Source organism: Melozone crissalis, unplaced genomic scaffold (genome assembly GCF_028551555.1).
Source record: "Melozone crissalis strain CALT ecotype California unplaced genomic scaffold, PUWL_Pcris_2 ptg000012l_1, whole genome shotgun sequence".
NCBI classification, from domain to species: Eukaryota; Metazoa; Chordata; class Aves; order Passeriformes; family Passerellidae; genus Melozone; species Melozone crissalis.
Window position 1 is genome coordinate 14662082 of NW_026535790.1, and position 9407 is coordinate 14671488.

Consider the following 9407-nt stretch of genomic DNA (forward strand, 5'->3'; position numbering starts at 1 on the left):
CATTTCCCCTCAGCCCTCCGCAGCTCGCGGCCTTCATTCACCGCGGCCTTCCCAATTTAACTGCAACCGCCTTCCCGTTACCACGGCAACGAGCAGCGTGGGGGCGGGCACAGACAGCCCGCCCACCAATCAGCGCCGCGCTATGTGCGGATCATCTCTCTGATTGGTCTATGCTGCTGTCCATCGAGCAGCGGGCCCGCCCAGTCGTTGGTTGCCGCGGTGAGGCGAGGACGCGAGCGGCGGGAGCGGCGAGCGGCGGAGGCTCCGCCATGGCGCAGCCCGACGAGCCGCACCCGCCGGTCGTTCCCTCCTGCCCGCTGCCCAGCAAGACCTGCGATGTGGTCCCCACCGAGAGGCCGCGCTCCTGCTGCGGCATGGCCCTGGCCGGCCTGCGCACCGCCAAATACCATCTGCCCGAGTGGCACCGCCGCAACGCGGGCGTCTGCTTCGAGGCGTACGCGACGGGCGAGCAGGCGGAGCGCGGCCGCGGCGAGGCCAAGCACCTGATGAAGCATGCGGCCGCCAGCGCGCAGCGAGCCCAGGGATACTCCAAGGCCACGCTGGGCCAGCGGCTGCAGGACCTCCAGTTCTGGAGGGTGGAGCTGCAGAAGGAGATCATGGAGCTGGACGCCGAGACCAACCTGCTGGTGGCCCAGAAGCTGCGGCTGGAGCGGGCGCTCGATGCCACCGAGGTGCCCTACTCGGTTGTCATCGATAACCTGGAGTGCCGGGAGCGGCGGCAGCCCCCGGACCTGGTGATCGATGAGGTGGAGAAGCAGCTGATGAAGGTGAGCGGTGCCTGGGCTTGGTGACAGACCCGGCGCTGCTGCTCTGGTGGTAATAGGGGCAATAATTCTAATAATCTGGCATGGCTTAACCTCTTCAATACTATTCTGCTTAACCAACACCAACTACGAACAAACTCAAAGCCAAATCCTCCTACTTACACGAGGCCTTCAGCCCCTTCTACCACTCATAGCCACCTGATGACTCCTAGCTAACCTAACAAACAACAAACCTCATAGCAGAACTAACGATTGTAATCACACTTTTCAACTGATCCACCTTCACAATTATCTAACAGGAGCCACAATCCTACTTACTGCCTCATGCATCCTATACATGCTCATAATGACACAACCAGGCACTCTCCCATCCCACATTACATCAGTCCAAAACTCCACACGAGAACATCTTCTCACAGCCCTACATATAATCCCCATAATGCTCCTAATCCTCAAACCTGAACTAATGTCTGGTATCCCCATATGCAAGTATAGTTTCAACCAAAACATTAGACTGTGACTCTAAAAATAGAAGTTAAACCCTTCTTACAGTGCTGAAATGGGGAGCAGCAGTGAGGAGGTGAAACTGTGGCTGCTGGAAGTGTCTCCTTCGATTCTGGGTCTGTTGCTCTTTCCTGTATTCCCAGTGTCACTCTGAGGATTTATTCTAGTCCTTGCTGTGTTTAAAAAGTGTTCAAATCACTTTGGGAAGTGATTAAATCACTTTGGGAAGTGTAACTGGAGGAGAGCAGATCCCCCCCTCAGCCCAGACCCCAACAAAGCCAACCCAGAGTTTTCCTGCACCAACACGAAAATCCTAATTTGGCATAAATTCCTTTTCTACTCGCCTTGAAATCCCCTCCTCTCTGCAGGTTACACTTTAAAACTCCACAATCCAGAAGTTCAGGAATGTTGGGATATTCCTTGGCTGTTCCCATGCTCAAATTGACCAAATTTTGGCAGTTTCTGTCATTAATTCTGCCTGTGTTTTGCCAAGGTGATGATCCAACCCTGTCACCGAGATTCCTGTAAAATTCCAGTGTCATTCTTGTGCTGGATGTTACAAAAAACACATCTTCCATCCTGGAATTACACCTATTCCAATGTCCCATAAATTAATTAAGGATTATTCACCTGCAGCCTCCCATCAGAGTCAATTCATAATCAGTTACTCATTAAACCAGAGAATTAATATTTGAAAAGTATGGATCAGACTGAAATGTTTAAGCCTGATGGGGGTTTGGGATTATCCTGGGAAGAACCACGAATTTCTTGTTCCTTGTGGATCCTTCCCAACTCAGGATATTCTAGGGTTCCACATGGAGGGCATGATAGGGTTTAGGAATATTTTGAATGGAAATCGAGTGTAATTTCTGATTTATAATCAATATTTAAGAGGTTTTTCCAGTCAAAAATATAAACAGGGAAGAGTTGGTGCAGGATATTTCCATGTGGGAATTGTTAAAATTTTTAGGTTGGAAAAGACTTAAGGCTCATGAAGTCCATGGTTCCAGGCATGGGGATATTCCCTGATTTTTCCCTATCTCAAAACTGAGCAGGGAATGAATTTATTCCATTTAATCTGATGGGGTCATGGAATCCTGGAATAGTTTGGGATGGATGGGACCTTAAAAATAATAAATTCCCACCTCTTCCCACTCTTCCCACCCTCTCCCACTATCCCAGGTTTCTCCAAGCCCCTTCCAGCCTGACCTTGGACATTCCAGGGATGGAGCAGCCACAGCTTCTCTGGGAATCTGTGCCAGGGAAAAATTCCTTCCATGACAGGATAAGACTCAGACTTTTTAATGGAATCCACAAATTTTTGAAGTATTCCAGGTGTTTCAGCCTCCGTAGGTTTAGGGCTGAGTTCCCTCAGGATCTGATGACTCCAAAATTCCAAGTTTTACCCTAACAAAGTGAGAGTAGATAAGGAAATGTAAGGATTTATCCCCAAGTTGCTCCTCAGGATGGTGTTTCCTGCTCTGGATCCATGGAATTCTCCCTGTTTTTCTTTAGGAAGCGGATCTGATCCGGGATATCCGGGATCTTCTGAAAAGAACCATCATCCAAGCTGCCACCCAGATAAGGTAAAGCATTTCCCAGGATTCTTCAGCCAAATAATTCCTGGGATGAAGGTGGACACAGATCTCAGGCAGGCCAGGCTTAGGAGCTGAGGGAATTCCATGCAAACCCGGATTTTCAGGTAGATTTAGATTTTCCTGCTCTCCACAATGGTGTTGGATTTGTTTTCCAACACTAAATTCCAGTGCTATAAAAATATTCTCTGGATATCTTCTTGGAGAAGATATTTGTATTATTACAGGGATTTTTGGTATCAAAGGAATTTTCTTGCCACCAGAGGTCAGTGTGGACTTTAAATCTGGAATTTCTGTGCCAGGCCAGGTGTTCCTTGCCATTCCAAAGGATTATTTCCTTGGAATTTCTAACAAACCCTTTGGAAAGATGTTATTGTGTCCTAAAGTCCATCAATATAAAGGAATCATGCTGGAAACTTCATATTTTAGTTAAAAAAATCCTTCAATCTGCTCCTGTTCTACCTGATAAAAAAATATTGGTCTTTAAAAATGGCTGTAAATGCCAATTAATATAAAGTTGCTCTGTTATATTAATTAGAGCATGAGAGGAGCCTAATGAGGTTAATTTGGGGGTTTTAATTGTTTTAAGATAATTTTAGCCCAGTTTTAGCCCCATTTTAGTCCAAGTTTAGTCCCATTTTATTCCTTTTTTCCAAGAGAATTCCCAATTCCTTGGCTGAGAGTGACACCTGCTGTTATCAGCTGATAACAACCCACAGGCTTTTGTAATTAGAATCATTATAATTATAATTAACTGAACGATGTGTGCCTCTAATTAACAACAAAGCAGCAATTTTAATCGGAATATCATTAAAGATTATCCAGTTCCATGGACAGGGACCTTCCACAATCCCAGGGTGCTCCAACCTGGCCTTGGACACTTCAAGGATCCAGAGGCCGCCACAGCTTCTCTGGGAATTTTATTCCAGGGCCTCCCCACCCTCACAATGGAATTTTTCCCAAAATTCCATCTCAAACAGGCTTCTTTTTCCAATTTTTTTCCCAAAATCCCATCTCAGTCAGGCTCCTCTTCCAGGAGATGGAGGTGGGAAGGGAGAGTTTGGGATTTTCCAACCCGCAAGGAATTTCACGCTCTTGTTTCCCTGTAGAACTCAAAAGGTGGAGCTGTACTTCCCAAAGAGGGCTGGGTTGGGAATTCTCTTGCTTCCAGCTGAGCTGTGATCCCAACTTTTGCAGATCCAACCGGATCCAGAAGGAGAACTGCGAGCTGGACTGGTCGGATAAGGTGGAGACGTACAACATCGACGACAAATGCATCGGCTACTGCACCGACAGCACCGACGTCCAGTTCCACCCCAGCTCCGTCAAGTTCGAGGAGAAGTGAGTAATTCCCAGGATCTCCTGGGACAGCACACCTGGAATGCCCAATCCCAGCTGGGGGAAGATCTTCATGGCAGCTCCATGGTTGGAAGGGTTGTGCTGGATGTTCTGCGTGGATTATTTGGGTTGGAAATTCATCCGGTTCCAGTCCCAACACCTTCCACCATCCCAGGCTGCTCAAAACTCCATCCTTGGGTGCTTCCAAGGGATGGGACAGCCACAGCTTCTCTGGGAATTCTATTTCAGCCCCTCCCCACCCTCTCAGGGAATTCCTTCCCAATATCCCATCTCTCCATGTGTAGCCATTCCCTGTCTCCTGTCCCTCCATCCCTTGTCCCCAGTCCAGCTCTCCTGGAACCCCTTCAGGCTCTGAGCTCTCTCTTGAACCTTCTCCTCTCCAGCCTGTCAAGATCCTGGTTTTTTTTAATTTCCATCCTTTAAATCCTGGATCTATTCCCAAGTTTACTTGCCATGACTGAACTGGACAAAAAATGTGTGGAATGTTCTGACCAGCTTTAGCTCAAGATGGAGCACTTGGACTGAATTTATTTTAGGCTTTAGCTCCCTCTGAAGCCACAGGAGAAAGAGATTATTAATTTGGGGATTTTTTTATTAATTTATTTGAGAACTTTTATTGATTTATTAGAAGTTTTCCTTAATTTATTTAAGAATTTTTATTAATTAATTCGAGGATTTTTATTGATTTATTAAAATATTTTATTGATTTATCCAAGATTTTTAATTAATTTATTTGAGGATTTTAACTGATTTATTCAAGGATTTTAACTGATTTATTAGAATATTTTATTAATTTATTCAAGGATTTTAACAGATTTATTCAAGGCTTTTTATTACTTTATTTGAGGATTTTTATTGATCTATTAAAGGATTTTTCTTATTTTATTCAAGAATTTCCATTAATTTATGGGAGGATTTTTATTAATTTATTTAAGGATTTTCACTAATTTATTAGAATATTATATTAATTTATCCAAGAATCTATATTAATTTATTTGAGGATTTTTATTAATTCATTAAAGGATTAATCCTGTTCCTCACAAGAAATCCACACCACAAGCAAGACCCGAACCAACCAAAAGCCAACCCCACTTTCCCAGGGTAAGAACCCTTTTTAATGCCAAAATTCCCAATTTACCCCATTCCTTGTTCTTCCAGCGCCTCCACACCGAAGTCCTGGGCCCAGTTCAGCCACGACAACATTTCCAGGGCAGAACAGGAAAAATTGGCGTCGGTGCAGCTCCGGTCCCTGATCAACAACATCATCCACGACGCGTCTGAGGACCTGCGCATGCAGCGGGCAGCGGTCAGCGAGGCCTTTGACAGCCACTGCAGGGAGCTGGACGATGCCAAACTGCGCCTGGAGAACCACCTGAAGCAGGTCAGGGGCACTTCATGGAGTTTTGGCATCATTAAACCAAAAAAAATTGGTTTAATCCACACAGGAGTGAAGTATTTTTGTGTCAGATTAGGATACGGGGAGAGGTTTTGGGGTTTTGTTGTAGTCTTGGTGGGTTTGTTGGGTTGGAGTTCAGTTAAACACCTTAATCCTGAATTAAACCCTTTGAACCTGAATTAAATCCTTTAAACCTGAATTAATCCCTTTAAACATGAATTAAACACTTTAAACATGAATTAAACCCTGAAACTGGCTGATCAAGCAGCTCTGGTTGAGCCAGGATTCCCAGATTTTTCTGGGATGGCAGCAAAGTCAACCTGGCAGTTGGCTTCAGCCTCCTCCAATGTGGAGCAGTTCCTTCTTTTGTGGATTTTACTGGATATTACGTGGAATTCTGTGCTCTTTAAAAGTTATTTACTGGGTTTTTTTTAATGAAATCCTGCTCCTTCTTTAAAAACTTTGGAAGTAAAGATTTTCCTCATCTCTGCACCGAGGCCATTAGAAATGTGGGGAAAAAGTAATTCCTTAGCCCCTGGTGGCAATTCCTGGGCTGGGGATGTGTTGTCATCCCACAGAACACATGGAAGAAGTTTTGAGGGAATATTTCCAGCTTCTTTTTAGACTGAAAATGGGATTTTCAGCGTAATAATAAAAATAAAGAGGTCAAAACCACCACAGTACTTTTATTTTTTCTAAGAACAAGGGGTGACTTTGGGCCTTTCCCCTTTTCCAATATGGAGCAGCTCCTTTTTTCTCTTTTAGCCATTGGCAAGTATGGAAAAAGTAATAATTCCTTAGGATCTGGGAATGACAACTGGATATCTTTATTTTTTGCACGTGTATCAATGGTTATGAAGGGAAGAATTTCAGGGTTTCCTGTCTTTTCCATTTTCTTGAGAAAACCAGGTATTTCCAAGCTAATCAGCAGCTCTCCCTCAAAATAAATTGATTTTTTTTTCTTGAATTTCCAGTTAAAATTTACAATTCAAAGCACTCCATGGATGTGGGATGTGTTTTCATCCCATGAGAGAGGTTTGGGATCTCTCCCATGGTTTTGGGACATGGGAGAAGCTGCAGAATATTTTCTGTTTTATTTCAACTAAAGCTGTGCTTCTCAGTGTAATATTAAAAATAAACAGGTCAAACCCACCTTAATTTTTGTATTTAATCTTAAATAAAATAAAATTAATTGTATTATCATCTAAAATGAAAATTATTCTTGTTGTACTTAATTCCCCAGACTGGTGGTAAAAACTTTAACGCTTCACCATGAACAGATATTTTTGGGGATGCTATTCATCATTGTTTGAAGATGTTTTTTCCTTGGATTTTCTCTCCAGATCCTGAAGGATATTGGGGATGAGGAGGCCAACATTGAGAACCTGAAAAAAGCCATCAGGGACAAGGAAGCTTTCCTGAAGGTGGCTCAGACCAGGCTCTACGACAGATCCTCCAGGCCCAACGTCGAGCTCTGCAGGGATGAGCCCCAGTTCAGGTCAGTAAATCAACCCCAATTTACACAATTAACTCCAACTTAGGTCATTAATCAACTCCTCCAAGGCTCCTGTTCCATCCCAAAGTGATTTGGGGCCGTTTTAAAATTTTTTTTACCTCACAACTTTTAGTTTTTTGCCTTACGACTTTCAATTTTTTGCCTCACGACTTTTAATTTTTTTTACTCGAAGTCAGAAATTACTTTTCAATTCTGTAGTTGTTCTGTTTTATCTTTATCCCATATCCAATCTTGGATTTTTCTGAGGTTTTTTCCTCATAAATTTTTGATTCTGTAGTTCTGTAGTCTTTATACCAAATCTTAACTTTTTGAGCAATTTCTCTGAGGTTTTTCCCTGATGAATTTGAGATTCTATAGTTGATCTTTATCCCCAATCCAATCTTGGATTTCTCTGAAGTTTTTTCCTGATAAATTTTTGATTCTGTAATTGATCTTTATCCCAAATCTTACCTTTTTGAGCAATTTTTCTGAGGCTTTTTCCTGATAAATTTTAGATTCCGTAGTTAATCTTTATCCCAAATCAAATATTTTTTTTCACTTTTCTGAGGTCTTTTCCTGATGAATTTTAGAATCTGTAGTTGCTCTTTACCCCATATCCAATCTCTTGCTCACCATCCCCTGATTTTTCATGGCTTAACCCAACTCCTTGCAGGTTGGTGAATGAAGTGGAGGGACTCACAGTATTCCTGGAGGCCCTGAAGAGAAAACTGATGGAGTCAGAGCAGAACCTGAAGAATTTGGAGGAGACCAGGATGAAGCTGGAGAAGGAGATTGCTGTGAAAGCCAACAGCATTTTTATTGACAGGCAGAAGTGCATGGGCTACCGAGTTCGCTACCCTGTGGACCTGGAGGTGGCGAGTTATCAACAGTGATTTCTGTACCCAGCCTGTAAAACCCAGGAGAAAAACTGTTCCTTTTTTCTGTTCAGCCATTGGCAAGTGTGAAAAAAAAAAAAAAATCTGTGAGCTTTCATATGAATAAATTGAGAAATTGTACATTGAAGTGTTGTGTTCACTCGGTTTTCTTCTACTTAGGATAAAATCCTTTCCTTTTTCCTTTTCCTTTTCCTTTTCTTTTCCTTTTCCTTTCCTGCTTAAAATATATTTGTTCCATCTGCATTCTATCTATAGCATGTGGGCCTATTTTGGGGGATTTCATCCTAATAATTAAATAGGAGTGAACATTTTTTAGGAATAATAAGGAATAGGAGTGAATATTTCTTAGGAATAATAAAAATATCCAGGTGGAAATAAAATATTTATAGCTTGAAATGAGAGCAATAAAACTGAGGAACACTCATTCAGCAAGGAATTTAGGCTGCTCAGACATTATTAATAAAAAAACCAAATTTTCCACACATTTTCCAGGTTTGATGACAATTTTCCCTTGGGAAAACCACTCCCAATCCGTGGCACCTGCTGAGATGAATCCAAGAGTTTTTAATTTTAAATTTTTTTCAAGAAATAAAAAGATAATTTAACCAGCTTGGGGATGCAATCCTGAATTTCCACTTCATCACTGGGATGTGGAATGGAGCTGGTTCTGTGTTCTGGCCTTTCCCTGGAAGCAAAGCCTGTGGATGAGCTGTTATCCATCATTTTATCCACAATTATCCACATCCCCAGCAAATGCCATGCAGCCATTATTGGGCATTTGTTAAATATGTGAGTGTCCAAAACCAGGGAAAAATGACCAGACCAAAATTCCATCATTTCCTGTTTTACAGGGATTTTTAACCTTTAAAAAGCAGTGGCTCAAAGGGAAAACAAAAACTCCTTAAAGGCAAAATTGCCACAAAAAACCCTGGCCAGGGCCATTTGCAGAGTCCGTGGATGGGGTGTGGGGTTGGAATTCCTGGGATTTTGTGTTCTCTGAATTCAGGATTATCCAGGAATTGCTTTTCCTGCTAAAAGCTGCTCCCATTCCTTTGGGAATGTCAAGGAGGGTTTGGGATCCAAGAGTTTGGGTTGTCCTTTGGGGTTTTTCATGGATTTCTCCTCATGATTGCATTTGATAGCCCTGATTTTGGATCCTGAGGGAGAAATCAGGGAATCCTGGAATGATTGGGGTTGGAAGAGACCTTCAAACCCATCCAATTGCAACTCCAACAAATTTTTCCAAACTCTGTCCAACCTTGAACATTCCAGGCATGAGGCAGCCACAACTTGTCTGGAATTCCATCCCAGCCTGGAATTCCTTCCGAAAATCTTCCCTTTTTTTATTGCTAAATATATTTATAATATAGAATTATT

The 9407-nt window shown here is 42.7% G+C and overlaps 1 protein-coding gene across 1 annotated transcript; it reads left to right on the forward strand.

Moving 5' to 3' along the window:
• The first annotated feature begins 269 nt into the window (after window positions 1-269).
• On the forward strand, window positions 270-8088 carry TEKT4 (tektin 4). Its single transcript, XM_054270950.1, has 6 exons — window positions 270-788; window positions 2805-2875; window positions 4082-4225; window positions 5402-5624; window positions 6983-7137; window positions 7808-8088. Exons 1-6 carry the CDS (start codon window positions 270-272, stop codon window positions 8025-8027), a joined length of 1332 nt encoding a protein of 443 aa, XP_054126925.1. The 3' UTR covers window positions 8028-8088.
• Window positions 8089-9407: the final 1319 nt, after the last annotated feature.

Bases quoted from the DNA above. Each gene is read 5' to 3' on its own strand.
- TEKT4 (XM_054270950.1), top strand. From the start codon at position 270: ATGGCGCAGCCCGACGAGCCGCACCCGCCGGTCGTTCCCTCCTGCCCG. The intron at 4,226-5,401 runs GTGAGTAATTCC...TTGTTCTTCCAG, and splicing joins TCCGTCAAGTTCGAGGAGAA to CGCCTCCACACCGAAGTCCT. The intron at 5,625-6,982 runs GTCAGGGGCACT...TTTTCTCTCCAG, and splicing joins TGGAGAACCACCTGAAGCAG to ATCCTGAAGGATATTGGGGA.